Consider the following 20,406-nt stretch of genomic DNA (forward strand, 5'->3'; position numbering starts at 1 on the left):
GGATCAGTGATTGCTGTGCATGCTGGAACTAAAGCTTGATTTTAGTGAGGAAAGAAACATCAGATGAGTAAGTCAACAAGGTCAGAATAAACGAGTTGTCGTATGCGAATGGAAAAAATCATGAGGTTGTGTACAGTGAAGAGAATGAAAAGGGTAAACCACAGACTGCTCATCTGGAATCAGACAACAAGGAAAGCTTTGCAACTGGTAGATGAGCAGTCTCTCAGCCTGACTCAAACCCTTGCAATTTCCCACCATCTCTGTACCACATCATTGTCAGTACTGTGAAAATTTGCCTTTCTGTATCACCTTAAAATAAATAGGCTCCTGTCCTGATGATTTTTGTATTCCACAGAAAATTTCAAATACTTTCATAGTAAAAAGATAAATTGTTTTAAGTTTTATATTTTTCCGAAATAGAAATTCATATATCTTACTGTACTTTAAAAAGGAAAAATAGCAAAAATGCCAGAATGTTTCAGAGTACATTATCCCAGATACACTGTAGTCAGCCTGAAGAGGGATGAGCCATCCCTATGATACCTTCCCCTACCTGACCATCTCTAGCTCTTCACACAATAAGAAATTCCATTTCACAAGTGGCACACTGGGGAAAGACAGAAATCAGTGTGGACATGGAGGAACAGATATGAAGGGTGACTGTGTGACTCGTGCATATCCTAAAGGATTGAAAATGTTTGGAGCCCCAGCTGAGATCTGGAATCATTCATAGATTTTTGAAGCTAGAAGAGACTGTGGTGTTCATGCTGTTTGATATTTTTGTAGGACATGAACCAAAAAAATTCATCCTTCAGTTTCTGCTTGACACTCAGTTTCTGTTTAGTTTTTAGAAATTCAACCTTCTCACAAAGACTGAAAATGGAAGATAGTCTACCATGTCCTTAGGTAAATTGCTTCAATTATGCTGGACCATCTCTGCTAAAAAGTGCACCTTTTACTCCCAGTTTGAATAGGTGAAAAGTATTACAATTGTGTTTCTTTCTGTGAGGTGAAAGACTGTCAAATACTTTGTCAAATTAATTATATTTTTTCATCCTTAATGTTTATAAAAAGAGCAAATATTTTAAATCTATTTGCTTCTCATAATGCTGCATACACATGCTTCCTCTCCACCACCCCACCTCCACAACCCCCTGCTTTCTCTTTCTCTTTCTATCTCTCCCGATCACTATCTCCACCTCCACAAGAAGAATAATGCCAGAAAAAAAACTTATGCATTTCTTGGGTTTTGAGTAGGCCTTTTGGGAAGTGTGACTGACCACATAAAGTATGTGTTTTTCTTTTCCTATTGCTTCATTAAAAAATTGCACCAAGGGAACACTGAAATTCCAAGATTAAATATTCAAAGGTCAAAGAAAGACAAAAGAAGTTACCGCAGTTACTTGCTCTTGTATATACACTTGTTCTTCTGCACATTTGCTGTACTAAAGACAATATCTTCTTCTAATCTAACGGACTGTTCAGATCAGATTCTACAAGAAATTGCATGTTGAGAGAGTTTGAATACAACAAACTGGATACAGGAACTGTGACATGATTGAATTAATTGGTTGATAAGAAGTGGCTAGTTTAAAAAAAGGTGAAACGTGTATATACTTATATATGAATATTTGAGGGAGCACATGCACAAAAGCACAGAGTAATAGAGTGAATTGGGTTTTATTTCTAGTCTTCCCTCATATAAGGCATGGTTTCTAAAGAGACCGTCAAAATGAGGAGGACATAATTGTGATCCATCTGTTTTACAGAATCCATCTTGGAGGCTTTCATATAGGAATATCAATTCTGGCATTATTCCCTTTTTTGAGTCGGCAGCTAAATGTCTCAGATTGTCCACTGAACTTCTGCAATGCTTTTTTTCTGAAGAGATCTTCCTTTTTCTTTAGGCTTTATGTATGTTCTTAAGGAATTAATGTTTTCAACAGAATAGAATAATTCAACAGATATCTGTACTGCAAAGGCTGGTATAACTAGGGTAGCCCTAGTTTGCATTCAGAGTTGGGGATTACTCTTATATCCAAAAATAACTCCAGTGTTAGAGATGTTTCCTACACTATGGCTGTGGAGAGAAGCTGTGTGGCACTGAATTAACTACCCTACAACCAGTCCAGAGTCCACCTGACCTACTGCTTTAGGTAAACTGACCTGCATGACCTATCAGCTTGAGCATCTTTTATGTATGAGGATTAGCTGGCAATCTGTCACCTTTGTAGCATCCGATACAAAGCATACTGTTAACAGCTATGAGCTGGGAAGAGCAGGTACTTGCTGCCCAAATCATTGACATGCTCTCCTGATGTGACCATTACACCAGCTTTTAGCCCAAAAAGCAGTAATTCTGAAGTGCTTCAAGATCTTATTGTTATCTTCAGAGGCCTGAGGCCAGGATCATTCTCCAGTGTAGCACAGACCTGCTCACTTTATTTGCACTGCTTTGATTCCCAAAGTATTTCCGAGACCAAAAGAAAGAGCCACAACACTGTTACAGTTCCACACTCTCCAAGCCAGTTTATCTAGTCAGTTTAACACAGATGTCCAGCATAGTCTCTGTTCTGGCCTATGAACTGCCAAAAAACAATCTCACTGCACCACCTCCAAATACTCCTCCTAGATCCACAGTTCTTGATGGCCAGCTGCCATCCCTTGAGGTCCAGAAAATCCTCTTACAGAACTCCAAAACAACTGTCAGAATGTGTTTTCACCATGTTTGAATTCGTTCTCAATGAGAGCAGCTCAGTATGGCTTAAAAGTTGTTCAGACGTTTAGTATTGCTAATCCTACACTACTTGTACGACACAACCTATGCTGGATTTTTATTCAGCTCTGTTAAGATCCATCCTTCAGTATTCTTAGCTAGATAACTCTTACAGACATATTTGGCCTCTTTCTACCCTATGATATTGAACATCCATGAAAAGTCATTTTCTTTTGTTAGCTCAGATTTCAATTTGCCTGTCCCAAAGATGACATGGTTTTCATTCAGCCTTTGCCTTGCTACTTATGCACCTATTTGTAAAGGTTCTTCCTGTCAGCTAACATTCAAACAGAAAGATAATGTATGCTTCCGATTCTTTTGCCTTCTTTAGGCAGCAGCAACTGAATTTCACTCTGAAAATATTGACAGAGCTTTAACTACACCAATCAAAACACCACTGATATGTATCCTTTCTACAGCCATATGTGACATCAGGAGAAAAAAAAAAAAATCACTTACCTTCTATCCATACCTAAGATTTGGTTTATTATATGGACAAGATCAAAGCACTTCAATTGTTCGATATGATTATAAACTGGCGTGTATTTGCCATGAGGGAGATGGATTATACTGTCCTGCCAGTTTGCCAACTGGCTTGAACACTGAAGGTCATAAACAAGCTATGGCTTTCACTGATTCAAAATCATACCAATGTCAGAAATTTTTAGAGAAGCAGTATAGAGTTATTCCAGTGGAGTCCTTCGAAATGTTTGGACATAGCTGTTATACTTCCAGTTTCAAAGATCAGTGCTGTAGTCAATATTCAGGTAATGTAATCGAATCTTTCATTCCTGCTGGCCTGAGCAAATATTGCTTGCTGCCTTTACCTGTGGTGTACTCTACATTGAATTATACAGAGAACCAGTGTCTTCTACAGTAACTTTATTTCTTTAAGTTGGTTTAAGCAGCTGTCCCTTGAACAGTCGTCCATCCCACTTGCTGAAGTCTTCACTTTGTACTCTATGAGGAAGAAAGAGAGTTGTGTCTGCTTTTGCTTGAAAGTAAGGGAGACACAGCAGTTACGGCCAAGTTAAATTGATCCCAGACAGAGGTCCACAGACATTTCCAAAAGCTGTCTTTCCACCATTTTGATTCCCAAAGTATTCCCAAGAGAAAACAAAACAAAACAGCAATGGCACTGTTACAGTTTCACATTGTCCAAAATATTGACCCCAACAGTCATACCTACCATACAGCAAATAGGTTGTCTTCAAACATTATAATGGCTTTAGCTCGTGCTGTCAAAAGAGCCATGTGATTTTTATCTCTCTAATCATTAGTTTATGGAAAAACAAATGCTTCTCAGATGTAAAGCACTGAAAATTAAAATCCCATGATAACACTTACAATATAAATGTGAGTATTCTGTGTTTGAATTTCTTACTATCGTGTTTATCACTTTGCTTATTTAGTTTTAGTTTTTCCCTAGTTTAGACATACTTTGGCAAGTCACACAAAAATGCCCAAAGGCATTTGGCCTTTACCAGTTTAGCCATCTGACAGTGGACGTGTTCAAGAGAGATGCACGAGAGATTGGGTTCTGTTTACCATTCAGTCTCCCCCCTCCTCTAAAAGATGTGAATAGAGAACAGGAATTTCATACTTGGTTCCAAGTGAGACTGATTATAAAATATTTTTTGTGAAAACTACCTGTGCTGGAAAAGGTCATCCTTGGAATATTTCAAAGTCTCAGCATCCTTATGCCATACTGAATCCAGTTATGATTGCATGTGAAAATCAATTATTATTCAGACCTTCAACATATGGCTTAGCTGACGTGTGCAGTACGGGGTGATTTACTGCATACATGACAAAATAATACAGTAGGATGGAAGACTGATAGTACACTATTTTAATGTCACCAGGACTTCAGTATACTCAACTTTCTACTTACTGTCTGTGGATCTTTGTTGCTTTCTTTATAGGCTGGCATCCAAAATCCCTTGATCTTAATGAGTCATCTCCCTTTGAGGCATATAGGCAGTGCTTTTCAGAAAGACAAAATCAAACTTGTGAGTACTGACTACTTATGTCAGGTAGAAGGGAAGCTCTGGCTAATTGAAGGTGCAGCATTTACAAACTGAGCAAAAAAACCTTCAGTTCTCAGATTGACACTTTTAACATGGAGTGTTGAGATTAAGGGAGTATCAAGAGAAAATGGGTGACAGTTGTTATTCTGTGGTGCAGAGCCTTAGCTAGCATAAATTAGTGTAACTGCAGTGATACCACCAGTGCAATCCCAGTGTGTTACAGGTAAGAATCCAACCCCAAGTTGCTAATTAATTGCAGCATTATTCCTAAAATACTATGGACTGAAAAAGTAATGAAATCTGTGACAGAGCTGATGCCTCTGACATCCTGTCCTGTATTCAGTTCTTCAGACTCTATTCAGCCAAAGTAGGCCAGTTCCTATCGTCCTTACTCCAGGACATTTGTCATAATTTCACTGAATCCATTTATACCACTGAAGCAAACTAATTATGATTGGGAAAAGAATACTGGCAGTTCTTAGTCACAAAAACATTCATCCTAAAATGATTATATAGAGATGGTATATATTTAGCATATCTATTTTTGGTTAAGCTCTCTCTAGCAAGATTGGTGGTAATTTTACAAAGGGTAAAAATGGATCAGCAGCCTCTTCCTTCAGTGTCTTGCAAAGCATAAAACCTCTTTAAAAATGAAGTGCTTTGAAAAATGCAAAATGTTGTAATTGTTGTAAATTGATATGTTCAGAGTAGAGTAATTTAAAAATCATTAGAAGTATGCATTTTTTTAAAGTGCTTCAAAAAGAAATGAAGGCATAATACAGTGTATTAATATAGTTCAAGACATCTCAAATTGGTTTCAAAATTAAACATCAAAAACTACAACTTGAAAAAATAATTAGGTAAAACCATTTCATCGCAATCAGAAAACTCTTCAGGTTTAGGAAATTGCAAATTATGGGTGTCAGTCATTCTCATTTGCCAAGGACAAGGATATTCACTACAAACAGCTCACAGTAGTGAAAATAGCCTTGAAATTTCCTCAATATGTGATGTAATCTGTCATGCATTTTCTATAGACTGCTCTGTTCCATGTTGGTACTTCTACTCTGCTCCCTATTTCAGACAAATTTCAAGAACTTTTTAATTACACTATAACCATCGTTCATTGTTTTGTTCTGAAGAAATGATGGACTTACTTAATTTCAACTAACTGTCCACTTTCTTTAATTTGTGAGGAGCTGTGACTATTAGTGCTCTGCTAATTAAAAGGATGATCGAAGTTTCCCCTGCTGTACATTGTCTGGCATTGTAGAATGACTTTTCTTACTACTGTATATTTCATTGAAAAGAAAAAAATGATGTGTGACTAGTTTGATTTGTATCTCCTGCAGAGTTGCAAGAATGTGAAAAAAAAGATATCTGGTGAGCAAGATTTCTATTAAAAACTTAGTAGTTAAAGACTGGAACATTTAATATGTGTTTCTGGAGAATTTAAACCATGAGAAATTTAAGGCAGTGAAGAAGCACTCCAATAAAAATTAATTCTCCTGCATGTTGAAATCAGTCCAGAGGGAACCAGAAATATCTGATGTAGTCATGTATTGATTTAAGAACTAGGATAAGTCAAGGGTATGAGATACACAATGAAGGAAACTTGGGATGTTTTTCAACTGATTGCTGCTTATTTTGCAGATATGCCAAAAAATAATTGCTCTTTCCTTCCCCTTTACTTCCTGAAAATTAAGATTCTTAATCTACCCTGTCTGCACCTTATTCAGCAATTATTGGAAATGTCTCTCATTCAAATGTAAAGCATCATTTACCTAAGTCAGCTTTTGTAAATCCTGGTCTAATCCACAAAAAAAAATATTACTTATTCCACAGGGTGGAATCCACAGACACAATTTTGGATGCTTCTATCCCAGCAGCTCTTCCTTTATCCAGGAGCAAGATACCATAATTGCTCAGGTCCTGTTTATCCTACCTTCCAGGTAGCTAACAGCAACTTTACTCTCTGTATGAATGGCGTCTCATCTCTGTGGGGAGTCGGTTGTGTCCAGGAACTGTCCACCCTCAATGTGTCTTGTGTTAGACCAGCTCTAGTGGATCTGTTTTGAGAGTAACGCCCATTAGGATTCTTAGGCAACACCTGTATAAGGTCATACAGATTGTGAAACTAGAGAGCTTAACCTAAAGCTATTATGAACTCAATTGCGTGAGTTATCTAGTAGTTATCTAGTGAATTATCTAGTAGCAAAATCTGGTAAATAAGTGGGATTTTAATAGCAATTCAGGTGCCAAAGTGATTCAAGCACCTCCAAATTAGGTAAACTGAGCAAAGTGTTTAAGGATCTAAATTTTGGATTCAGACATTTAAAGTTGTAGCTAAGTGCCTGCATCCCTTGTTGCATCTCAACCTTATCATCTACATGGTAGTCAATCTACTGGACAGTGATTAAGAACCATGGTAAAACAGCTGACAGAATATAGTATGGAAAGGACTTTAGTGAATACTTTTATGTCCAAGAAAATATCGGGATGGAAATACTGAATATGAAAGGCTCATACTCCACAAGAACCCTTTATAAAAGACGTCTCTGAAGTAGAAGTTGTGGGAACACTCTGCTGGTGTTGTGGATGCTACAGTGGAGGGAAAAAAACAGCCTAAATGGACAGCAGAACAACAGTGACATACAAAATCTACTATTAATTTTCTAAGACAAGCCTAGTGATGAAACTCTGATAAGTTATCCATACCACCAGCATTTAAAGAAGAGTTCTCGTATTAGGAGAGAGCTTCCCTTCCTCGCAGCTGGGAAAGCACAAATGGGAATTGCTAAAGCAGGAGTGCAAAAATGCACTAGAACAACTAGAGGTTTTGTCCTTTGGTGAATTTCAGGTCATCTATTGTGCAAAATGTGTTGCATCAGTCCCTGAAAAGCAGTTATTTATATTTTTTTTTTTTATTGTCATGGTAAGAGTTCTACAAAAATAGCTGTCATTTCAATATGTCTATGCATCAGAGTCTACGAAGTTTAACTTACCTCTGAAAATAGGAAATTGCTATTGATAAAAGTCAAAATCATGGAAACTTTCTTTTCTCCTACATATTTAATTTTTAAGCTTTTTGATTGCGTAGATTGTTGCAATGCTAATATATGTAGACATTTAAGGAATACTTGGTCTCTGCTCTCTTTAAGGACTTTTGCTTAAATGCTGAAGCTCAAGTAAGACTTTTTAAATAAAATTAAATTAATAGCAATTATGCAAGAACATTTTAATGGTGATAAGGCAAAAATTCCTTGTGTATTGTAGCTGCAATATTGTAGGAACCCTTGCTTTTTATAAAAAGATTATTAAAATAGTATCTATTATCTTGTGATACAAAATCATTTTCTGATGGACTACAGAAAGCTGACTGTTCACATGGCACATTTGTATTTTTAGCTCCTATTCTGGTTTCCCATGCACTCATGACAAAAATGCCTTGAAGAAGGGTGACCAGCCTGGCAGTGCCTCTGACAGCTCTGCAGGGCGAGAAATAGCAGGGTATCTTTGAGCAGTATGTGACAGGGCAGCATGTCCTGAGGATAACAGAACTGCCTCAGCAAAACAACATCTGCATGGGTGAGGAGGAACCAGGGAGAAGTGGTGAGTTAGTAGAAAAATTGTAGGCAGCATAGAAGGAAGAGTGAGCAAAATAATAAAGGACACTTATTCTCTTCTTAAAATCTACAAAGCACTACTGCAGCTGTACCACAGACGCTGAGGAGTGTGGTAGCAGTGCTCATGTAAAAGCCAGGATCATGTGCCCAAAGTGCAGCTTTTCCCCAGTGCAGGAAAAATGCAAGTCATGAGCTGCATCTTTGCTTGAGCAGCAACGAGAGAACAGCCACTGCCAGATGTGTGTTGCTATTTCTGTTTGTGCTGCTGACACAGGGGAAGTTATGGTTTATTTACTGGGAGCTGCTTCATCTCCCTCTGTACTCATCTTCACAAATGCAGCGATGAACACAGAAATGTTTGCTCCTTGTCTATGTAAGCAGCGTTCATAGTCTGTCACTGAGCACTGTATGAGTTTTGCTAATTGGGGCTGTGCTGCTTGCTTTTGTGCAAGAGCTTGTTAGGCCTGGCTGTTGAGTTTGTCCAAGAAACTGCTTATTTGTGCTAAAAAGAGAGGCTAGCCACTTCAACTGATTTTGATTTTGATTGTGAAACTGTGATGTTACTAAGAAGCTAATGTCTCATTTTATTTGTTACTGTGATACAAATTGTTTGTTAGGAACACAGAGTTCCTAAGGCTTATTTTAGTTGATCCACTGTTTCTGTCTGTCCATGTAGTCTAACTCTCCCCTGAAAAAAAAATTGTAAAAATGGAAGTACATCCTTTTAAAAGCATCCAGTCCTAGCGTTTTGATGTAGATTCTGCAAATCATTATCCCCTTTCCTTCAGAGTGCCAACTGTATGTCCATTTTGAGCAGCAATGGCATCTGTGGCATTTTGGGGCTGCCATTGCTTTTGCACAGGTGAATCTGAATAGATGTTCCTGTAATATGTTGAAAAGTAGTAACAGAGTACCACTGCCTACCTTTTCAGAATTTTGAGCCCTCCAGAGATACAATAAGTAAAATATATCTTCATTACTAAAGCCAGCAGGTACATCAAATGTACAGAGCGCATGACCTGGGTGAGGTAAGCCCTTACTGGAGCAGATTTTGTGAGTGGACCCATATTCAAAGGCCATCCTGTAAGCCAGTAAATTAAAGATGGTGCCTACTCTTTGCAAATAGTTCTTAAATAAATCATTACTACTTTAATGAATATTACTAACCAAATTTACTAATTAAATAATTGAGGAAAACTATGCTCTGAGCATAGCCCTAGTCAGTGTTAATAATAGTACTTCTGCGAATCATAAAAGATCTAGTGCTTATATAAAAGACGTATGCTGATCCACTCAGGCAATCTTGTGAACCTTCACTGAAAATAGGTGTCTCAAAACTTTTGTTTTCTTTTGACACTGTATTAGTTCAGGCTGTACCCATGAGACAACTTTATTAAACGTACCTACCGAGCCATCTCTTTGCCTGTTTCCTTTTTCCCTACAAAGCCATTTGGTTGCTCTTCATGTTTCTCATTGTTATCATAGGCCTCATGCCTTTCCTGATTCTCATGATCTGTCACTTACTCAACAGGTTTCCCATTCTTCCTACACAACTGGCTTTTCAGCCCGAGGAACTATGGATTGCATTTTCCCCTCTGTGAGTGAATACAAAGGCATACCTTTCATCTCACTCATTACTGCTCACGATAGATTGTTCTGGGCTGCTTTCTTACTAGTCTCCTGATCAAATAAAATATCGAACAAGGTAGACATTGCACGGAATTTCCTTTTGTGGTTCTCAGTGTATTGTGAAGGATTTCAGAGTTTGTTAGTCAGAGTATGAATCTCCCATGATGACTGTAATCTCACTGCTTTACAACATGTACAACGTGAAATCAAACAGTGGAGACAAATTACAAAACAGGACCAGATTTGACAAGGAAACTTCATATTTACTTGGGAAATACAGTATTTATAAAATGTCCTGGTCAGAATACTCTGTGGTTCTCCTTACCCTTGTGTCAGGCTAATCTTCCTTGCTATTGGGCTACAATTCTGCTCATTTATTTTAAATGTTTCTCACAAAGACCTTGTCCAACCTGCCAACCTGTATCATCTCTAAGAAAGAGACAGGTTCTACAGCTGAAGTCCCTTGTGTGGCAAGCACAGCATAATTGTATTCTGCTCTACACTAGTACTATGGCTGGGTAAACAGAGATATACCCAATGGCAAATGAGTAATCCTTTCCAGTGGTATCAATTTCCAGAGCTTTGGCTGCCTGAAATGAAATATCTGTTAGTATGTTTACCATTACCAATCCAGATTCATCAGGCTGTATTGATTAGATTTTTGCACTGTAAAAATACCATTTTGAACCACAGCAAAATCGATAAAGGGTGAGGGTTTTTCTATATACAAATTGGATTTGGATCAGGAAGAAAATATTCTTCAACAGATGAAAAATAAAACTGGAGAAAAAAGTGTGATGAAAGATCTAAGAAGGGGAAAAAGTTTCTCTGTTGTTTCCCCCACCTTAGCTGCACTTGTCCTTTAGACCTTTCTGTCTGCTGATTACTTTTCTACACAAATACATTTTCCAGCAAATTGAGGCTCCCACTTTGGAAAAGATACTTTCAAATAGGTGTAATGTTATCAGAAACTACATTACTTTAAAATGTTTTTTAAATGCAGTTACATTCATATATTTTGAGGTACACAATAGTGTTAAGGTGGCCATCCTACTGACTAAATAGTCAGAAGAGCTATTTGTAGAGTACTTAATGCACCAGAAATAAGTTCAATGGGATGATGGTAGGATTATTTCCAGAAAGCAATTAAATCTGTCACTAGATTGATGGTGAAACATTCTGAGTAATAAACAGTGAGGATATAGCATTTTAGTTGCAGTGGTTTTGTTTTATGTGTTGTGGCCTGTGGTAAGAAGATAAGAAAGTAGTTAGATATCTGTGAGGATGTCAACATCAGAACATCAGAAAGGTTTTCTGCATAAAGCTTACAGTAGAAAGGTTTAAAACTAAACGATGTTTGAAGAATGGGAATAGTTGATCATCGTGCGGTAACTGTCTGAATTATTCCAAATAATAGTCAGGGCTGTGTGAAGTTTAGATTGCTTCACTTTGTGCTGAAGACACTGACTATTCAATAGTGCTTTTCTGCAACTCTTGTTTCTCTGAGGAAGAACCAATCTCCTCAAGTACCTCATTGGCTTCTAGTAGAACACCTCCTGGGATAATGCAGTTCATAACACAAAGATCACCACCAGGATAGAACTTTTATTCAGTTAGAATGATTTCAGCTGTGCTATTTTTCAGTTGTCAGTGAGACCACCCAAAAGCTTATTTACTGGAATCACTAATTTATGTCATAGCAAAACCAATAGATCTACTGAAGAAAAAGTAGGAAACAGGGTATTAGTCATGTAATTATGGGGGGAAATAGGGTTCTTAATAAAAGTCTGTCCTGGTTCAGGCTGGAATAAAGTTAATGTTTCTTTTTGGAAGGTAGAATAATGCTGTGGTTTGGATTCAGTATGGGGTTTGGCATGAGAAGAATGCTGATAGCATACTGAGATTTCAAGGACTCTCCAACTTCACATGGTCTGCCTGTTCACAAGAAGCAGGGAGGGAGCACGGCTAGAGCACCGGACCCAAATTGGCCAATGAAATCTTCCAGATCATGTAACGTCATGCTCACTATATAGAGGAGGAGGAGAGGTGGCTGGGAAGGGGCTCTCTCTTGTTTCCAGGATTGAGATTGGGGGGTCTTGGTATTTTGGGGTTGCTAGCTGGGAACGGGCTGGGTGTTGATCAGCGGGTGGTGAGCAATTGCATTGTGCATCGCCCATTTATTTTTTCTATTATTGTCATCATTTTATTTTATTGCAATTATTAAACTCTATCTATCTCAACCTGCGAGTCTCCCTCTGCCCCTCTATTTGCCTCCCCCATTCCCAGGTGGGGGAGGGTGGCCGAGCACCTGCATAGTGTTTGGCTGCTGACCAGGCTCAAACCACGACAAAGTCCAAGTAATAGAAGACATCAAGAAGACGGAGGAAAATAATTATATTTAAGGAGTTTAAGGAATGTCCACATGCATGGAAAACTGTAAATAGTTGTAATATTTCATCATTCTCTCTAACACTGTTCAGAGCCAGAAACAAGAGCAAATATAATTTGGAGTTTGACCTGTTTTCTCCTTGAGAATTTTTCCAAAATCATTCTTCTTCTGATTCACATACCTTTATATGCTTGTTACAGTCTCTTGCCTTCATCACAGTGTCAGAAAGGGTAAATATAAATAGCTGAATAAATTTAAACATTCTAGTCTGATAACAGACTGAAATAGAAAACTATTTCAGACAAAAATGTCTCAGGTTGGGTGAGATGAATCTCACTCTTTGTGTCTTTTGTTAGGATGGGCCACCAAGTCCCACTTTGTGCAAGAGCAGAATCTTTGGAAATGACTGTGGAAATTATTTTGGAGGCATATGTGAGAACAAATTCAATGCAATCGTTTTGCAGTGTTTGTATAATTAACATTAAAGTATTGCTTTGAATTTATTCACACAAATATAACAAACCACTCAAATTCACAAATTGTTGTGGTATTGTAGGATGACCTTTAATATATTTCATCCTGAGATGCAAATGCATGATGAATGGAGAAAAGGACAAGAAGTATTGCAGCAGGAGAAATTTAGATTGAGAGAATATTTGTCTGGTGGTGATATGGATTACCTAGTCCTGTTGTAGGTTCTCTGTTGTTGGGAGCTTTTAAGCCGTTCCAGGTACAATTTCATTTGGAACAAGGAAGAATAGATAATCACGTGAAGTCCTTTGCAGTCCTTCAGCTTAAAGAACTGGTGTCACTGAACACTGGCATAGCCCATGTAATACTTCTGTGTTGCCTCTGTAGAAAATCTGCCCCTAGCTTGATGGTTTATTGGCATAGCTGTGGTTAGCTAAGAATGTAAAAAATTGCACACCTAACTGACATACTGTGATGTTGTTGGAGAAGCCTAGATTAGATGCAGTTATAACATCCAGATTGCCAAATGAGTTTATTTAAATCAGGAAAATAATATAAGGTATACCATAAAAAAAAAAACCTCTTCTAGTACAGTTACGTAAAACTCGGTATCTACGATAAACCTCTATTGTGCACTATCTCAGGTAACCTTCTCTAGTCAGGACAACTTTCGATTAGTTTTAATGAAAAAATAAAAAAAAAAGCTCAAGTGCTTTTGAAACTTTTAAAACTTTGAATTTTTGAACTTTTTTGTGGTGTAAAAAATTATATTAATAAATTCAGTTGCTGAAAATGAAAGCTAGAACAGAGTTGTCTCCAGGACAAAGCAGGAAGGTAATTTAAAAAGCTCAGGAACATTGTTGAAATTATCATGCAAGTTTATTAAATGCAATGTATATTTAAGTTGAAAAAATTTTCTTTATTAGGCCTAGAGAAGTGATTTTTTAGATGCCTCCAGCAGGAAAGCTTTTTGGATGAAAGTCAGGATAGATTAATTTCTAATCTTTGTGGAAAACCACTTATTAAAAAATGGATAGCAAAATTATGAATATCATACTTAAGGTTTAGACTGTCTGTAGAATAAGACTCAGCACTCAATGTGAAGAAAAGTAAAATGAAAATGTTTTCATAGTATTTGACCACTTTTATTTACATATAGTTTTGTATTCCTAGCATGATTTTCTAAGAGTTATTTCTGAAACATGTTGAATTAACATTAAAATCTTCCCTTATCATTACAAATCATAAAATATTTAGCTTTAATTTCCCTTTTCATATCACATAAGTAGAAACTTATTATAAAATACATTTGAAAGAACTCATTGTTGACTTAGATAATTAAAATGAAGAGCGTGGAGTGAATTTTTAATGCTTTTTAGATTAGCTCAGGAATGATCAACATATTTGTCTGCTTCTCAAGAATATGTACAAATAATGCTTCACAGCTCACATTTGCCTTCTTCCAAGAAAATTAATGAGCATTCAGAGTTAAGGACTTGTCAGTAAAAATTCTAGACAGAGTTGAACATTTTTTAAGTCTCTTACTCATTAATTGGTTTAAGTCTAAAGACTCTGAATTTTAGATTTGATAAAGACTGTTTTTCATGGAAGTCTATAAGAAACTGCAGGGCCAGCTCCCAGCTATTTGCCAGCACATTGGAGTCTGCACAGCTAAGCTTTTTTTTTTTAATAAGGAAATTCACTTTCCAACCATACACTTAGAGAATCTTGTTTTGATTGCAAAGTGTACAGGTAAAAAAAGTGAAAAAGGGCCATGAATTACTGTGAATTAGGGTGACTCAGTTGGTTTCATGGGAGCCACGAACATTCACACCGACAGGATTTGGTCTGTTAGCCACAGACCAGTCTTTAACCCACCACACTCCACAAGACCTGTCCAGAGCTCAGGCAGGCAAGCTGGGCAGGCGTACATTCCACTCAGCGGTGACAGAGAGGAGCGGCAGAGGAGAGGTGGTTTTTATGTAAGCCTACAAGCCTAAACACCAGCACAGTTGAGGGACTTATCAAATTGTGTATGTTGCACCGCACATTGTGACAGTGATTGACAATTAATGTAACAGCATAACTGAAGGCTTGGGATGTCCCCGAGTTGACTAATCCAAACTCTACCTCTTGTTACCTGCATCCCTTATAACCTCACATAAGCCACCTCCCCTTGCTCTTGTCCTTTGCAGTCAGACAATGGCACGGCTTGTGGCTCCGCAGCAGGACAGTCCCTGTCCAGGCTGTGATCTGCTTCTCCTCCCTTGCCCTGCCTGTGTTGCTTCTTTGATCCCTCGGTGGGCTGATTTAACTCAGCAAGCTGTCAGGCATTAACCCAGGAAAATAAAGTGAATAATTACCTACCAGTAAGTAGAATCAGCTCACCACAGTTTCAGATGATAAGTTCCAGGCAGGGACCACAGAGCCGGGAGATGGATGGAGAGGAGGGGGAGTGGAACAGCTGTTTCAATCAGAGGAGACATCTTTGGCTGTCTCAACTGCTGTACCTACCCACAGCTCAAAGCCCTTACCCCACTGTGCTGGTCCCTGTGAGGCATTCTGTGGTGCTTCTGAACCCTGTAGGACCAACTGCTATGGAAGGAGGAAGATGTTCCCTTGAGCAGAACGGTTGCATGAGGTCTGACTTGCTGTCTGACTTCAGTGCTGTCTGAATTTTTACCACATCATCTTTGTTTGAAGATATTTACCTATTTCAAGTTATTGCATTATTTCCAATTGCATTCAGTCACTGTCCACTCACTAAGTATCTCATTTTGTCTAGTCCACTGTGGAAACCCGGTCTCTCAGTACAAACACAAATGCTAATGTGGCTCCCTGCTATGCTGATATTTCTGTACTTGTTTATCTACCAGAGGAGCTAAGGAATTGTTTTGCTTTAAAAACAGGACAACCTGAACTGATAATGCTTTTTTTAATCTTAGTTGTTGGAATTAGCTGTTGATTAAAGCTGCAGTTACTACCACTGCATTAATAGGGTGACGTTAGGCTTGGTTTCCCTTGCTTTGCATTAGAAGTCTGGGGAGAATCTTGTATTTGCATGGCAGGCGAATACATTATCACGGTAAACAGCATTTCTGAACCCTCCTATTAAATCACCAAAACAAATGTAAGTCTCATGATTGGCCTCAGTGACCATAAAGTATGAGTTGGCTGATCAGCAGGACAAATAGGGTAACTGGAAAATGTCTGGTCCAGACTAAGAAACCTGGTTTCATTTCATCTGGTGCTTACAGAATTGGTTTTGATTTGCATCAAAAAAGATTTAGATTAAATGTTTTGGGGGAAAAATGCATTATTAGAAGGAAAGGCAAGAGCTAGATAAGATCATTCCAACATTCCTTTGCCAGAACAGGTCCGACACACACTTTTTTTGTAACGCTTTTTACTCAGTTACTGTCATCTGGTTACTGTGCCCCAACTTGCTGGCAGAAATGAGGTATGAAAACTGAATGTCTGGGTGCAGGACAACTAACCTAACACCTTCCTATCACACAGAGCCAGTTTGGGGTCCAGAACCTGTGCTGCTGTGTTATCTTTCCAAGAAAGTGTGGTTGGAATAGAGGAAGCTACTGTATTTCAATAGGCAAAAAATAAAGGAATATTTATTTGACTGTGTATGATCATATGTAGAAAAATAGAATTAAATAAAAGAGCCATGTGAGTGAAGACTATATACTGACTGGCCTAGGATATTTTTTGATGAGATAGGAAATCTTGTATATCCATTAATCTGATTGAATTTAGGAGCTTAAATAACTTTTAAACATTTTATTCCTTGTGTGAAACATGGGGAGAACAATGGAAAATTTTCAAACATTTTAAGATCCATTTAATTTGGGGGTTATAAAATAGAAATTATGTGCAAGATCTATGTCCTTATGATAGGGGTATGCCTACATGACCTTTGGCTCCATGCTGCTATTTTTTTTTTGTTTTGTTTGGTAAATGAGTTTGTCGAGATTAGACTCTGCTGGCTAGACAGACCAGGGTGAGGCAGGCAGTCATGCCATGTGTAGGAATGTGCTAAAGGTTTTCCACAGCTGGTTCTTTGATTTATTTACAGGTAGAGAAGTGGTGGGAGATGCTAGAGCTGCTGAGATGACTAGAAGCTCTATCGCTTTGCTTCCCCACTTCAGCCGTTCCAGCCTACATTGCCACTTCTGTATACTGATGCCTACAATATGCCCTGAACCTCTGGCATCAGTCGAATTAAGTCAGTCCCACAACTGCAAAACACCATGTAGTAGACACTCAATCCAGAAGGGGCAAAAAAACCCCTCTACTCCACTTAGCTCAGCATAGTGTAAACCACAGAATATTTCTTAAAATCCTCTTAACAGTCTTTGCCACTTACAGTAAAATACCAAAAGCAATAATTATAATGAACTAGAGTGAGATCAGGAGAGATCAAAGGCACCCCTCTGGCAGCCTAAATCCTTGAAGTAGCAGGTAATTTGTTAGATTTAATTCTCAGGAGTTAGCCCGTGCCTCAAGCTATAAAGATAGGTTAAAATAATACCAGTGGTCCTCTGCCGGTCTAGCCTGAGGATGGTTCTTTTGTGATCCCACATCTGGTGGGATCATTTCACTTCCATAACATAGGACCAGGTATTTCGGCGACATCAGTACCAATGAAATAACAGAGCAAGTTCCCCCTGTAGTCCTCTGAGTGGTCTCCCAGGTTTCCAAGGAACAAACAAGTAACAGAACACAAAAACCAACCCAAATTATGCAGCAAGGGGTAAGAAATCCTTCCCAGTACCTTCCAGCAGGCAGTCCAAGGCATGAAGCATTAGATTAATACATGATCAGCAGGCAGCAATCAAGTCTTTCTAAGGGATAATGCCCCAGGCTCGACACAGGTTTTCCTTTGAATATAGCAGAGCAATCTCTTTCCTTGTCTTATATACACTTTTGCAGGAATATCAGCAGATAATTATGTTTATCTTGTACTCCAGTATAACACAAGTCCCTGTCTGAATAGTAAAATTAATTATTTTTTTGTGTAGCTGATTTTGACTTCCTGAGCACAGTGCTTCACAGTTTCTTTTTACTGAATTTTATCTCGGGTTCTCTACCATGCCTTTTGCTTCTGAAGGTGATTTTGAGTTTGACCATGTTCTTCCACTTTGTCACTCACCGATTCTTTCAATTGCACTCTGTGCCATCACCCTGGTTATTAACAAAAATAAGGGCCGAGCTTTAACTGGAGACAGAGCCTGGCACATCTGCAATGACACTTTCCGTTTCTGTGCTGCCTTTTTTTTTGAGTTAAAATGATTGGAATTTATAAAATTTCAATTTAAACTTTAAAAAATTTGCTTGGTATATACAGTGACAGCATTTGTCACTACAAATGCTTTTATGAATGTTTATATACAATGTTCCAAGATATAAATGATCATTGTTTAAAATCTGTCAAAGGAAAAATCTTGCCACAACTAAATATGTAACACTGACATTTGAAATCAGAGCAGACATGATTATTTGCCTTACACTTAGAGTGCTATCAGCTGCTTTCCGAGAGGAAGAAAGAGGAAACACTTCTGTGGCAGGTTAATTGCAGAATAACAAGCAAATTCTGTCTCTTGACACTAATTATTCTAAATAAATTCAAACTACATAGAACCTTTTTATAATGAAGCCATTCTTTTCACAGAACAACTTTAGTCTAAGTGGAAGTAGAATTGCAATTGGCATATTGTGATGTATTGAAACAATTCAGGACTTTCATTCCACTTCACAATAAGTGGTGTTCTACAATGGCCAGGTATAGAAATTGTTCTGAGTGCAATGAAGGAGGTACTCCTGTCTTCCCTAAACAGCTTTTCTGGTTTCCTAGCAGTTTACTCACGAGAGTCAGGAAGGCAAAAAAGTTTTCATCCTTGAAAACCATTTTAGAACTAAGCAGATCTGTGTGGCCTGTAAGTCATGGAATATTCTATACTGCTGTCAGATCAGGGTGCTTGCTCTTACTTCTCACCATTACCTCTTTGGTTGTTCTTTTTACTGTAAGTGAGGACCGTTTTTCCATCACTATATATGTCCGAATATCTCAAAGACTTTTGCTTGTATGTATTTAATGTGGCACTTTATCCTTTAATTCGTCTCACTTGCAATATTTGAGTTTATAATAGATTTCAGAACTGAGCCAGTGGGACCTAGGAATGAACATGGCATGCTGTTCTTAAAGGCCTCAGCTAAAATCAGTCAAAAGATACAGATTTTTTTGTGTCATTGTTTGTCTATTTTAGACCCATTACTGTACTATATGCAAAGCCATCATTTGCAGTCCCCACCCCAAGCAAATAATTGATCTTCCAAGCGGCTGCTAAAGAATGAGGCAGCCAGATTGTGTAAGGTCTGTACTGGGTGATGAAATCCCATATTTGATCCAATTGATGAGTGATATTCATACAGAAGTGATTAAATTTAGTATCGGTGCAGAGTCTGTTTGTAGTATGAAACTGCTGTTTGACATTGGGTATTTTATGTAACCCTCTGCAGAGCTCTGTACGCTGGACTGCGGCAGCCATGGTGTCTGTTCCAGAGGGATATGCCAGTGTGAAGAGGGCTGGGTGGGCCCCACCTGTGAAGAACGTACGTGTCACTCTCACTGTGCTGAACACGGCCAGTGCAAGGATGGGAAGTGTGAGTGCAGCCCTGGATGGGAAGGGGACCACTGCACCATTGGTAAGGGGGTTTTGTACCTCAAGAAATAACATACATCGAATCTTAACCAGTTATACAAGGATCTGCCACAGCCATCAGTCTGATTCGAGTCATTTTGGAAAAACAGAGACCCAGAATCAGGCCAGGTGTAAGAAGGTGCCTCTGCACTGATGGGGAACCCTGCTTGTCCCACAGACTAGCAACTCAGTGCAGCTTTCTGTTTAGAGGAAATAACACTGATGAATTAGTTTTTTAAAAAACACACAGATATCTCGGTCCTAACATATCTTTGGGTCGTGTTCACCTGTGAACTTTGAGTCAGGAACCAAAAGAATGTTTAAGAAATAGAAGGCGTGAGGAGATGAAGCTATTATTCAGCTTAAGTAATTCTTGTATTAAATCTCTTGCCTTCATGTGTGAGGATTTACATATTTTATTTATTACTAGAAGTGGTTTTTCTATAGCTGGCTTCTAACAGTATTCTTAAGGTAAAGCTTTCCGATCTTTTTAGAAGTCATTACTACAAAAATGTAATAATGATATTTTTAATGAAATACAGCAGGTTCTTGCAAATCTAATAGTCTTTCTTCCTAAAATGTCCTAAAGTGAGATTATTCATAAACATTTTAATTGTTTATAATACAAGGGCATCTAATACAAGCGTATCTAATTTTCAGAAGTAAGCAGTGTAAGATGTCATGCTTGCCTCTTGAAAAAAAGTAGAATGTTTTGTCTTTATTTTGATCATTTTAAGATAACTCTTTCACTGACTCTAGAATTTACTATATC

The 20,406-nt window shown here is 38.1% G+C and overlaps 1 protein-coding gene across 5 annotated transcripts in view; it reads left to right on the top strand.

Annotated features, from left to right (window-relative positions):
* TENM1 (teneurin transmembrane protein 1) overlaps window positions 1–20,406 on the top strand; it is a 343,154-nt gene that overhangs the window by 222,195 nt on the left and 100,553 nt on the right. For all 5 annotated transcript variants that reach the window (XM_042807094.1, XM_042807096.1, XM_042807095.1 and 2 more), the window contains one exon: window positions 19,453–19,638. In XM_042807094.1, the coding sequence (XP_042663028.1) occupies window positions 19,453–19,638 (186 nt within the window). The remainder of the gene's footprint in view (window positions 1–19,452; window positions 19,639–20,406) is intronic.

This window comes from Tyto alba, unplaced genomic scaffold, assembly GCF_018691265.1.
Source record: "Tyto alba isolate M040663 unplaced genomic scaffold, T.alba_DEE_v4.0 Super-Scaffold_5, whole genome shotgun sequence".
In the NCBI taxonomy this organism is placed as follows: Eukaryota; Metazoa; Chordata; class Aves; order Strigiformes; family Tytonidae; genus Tyto; species Tyto alba.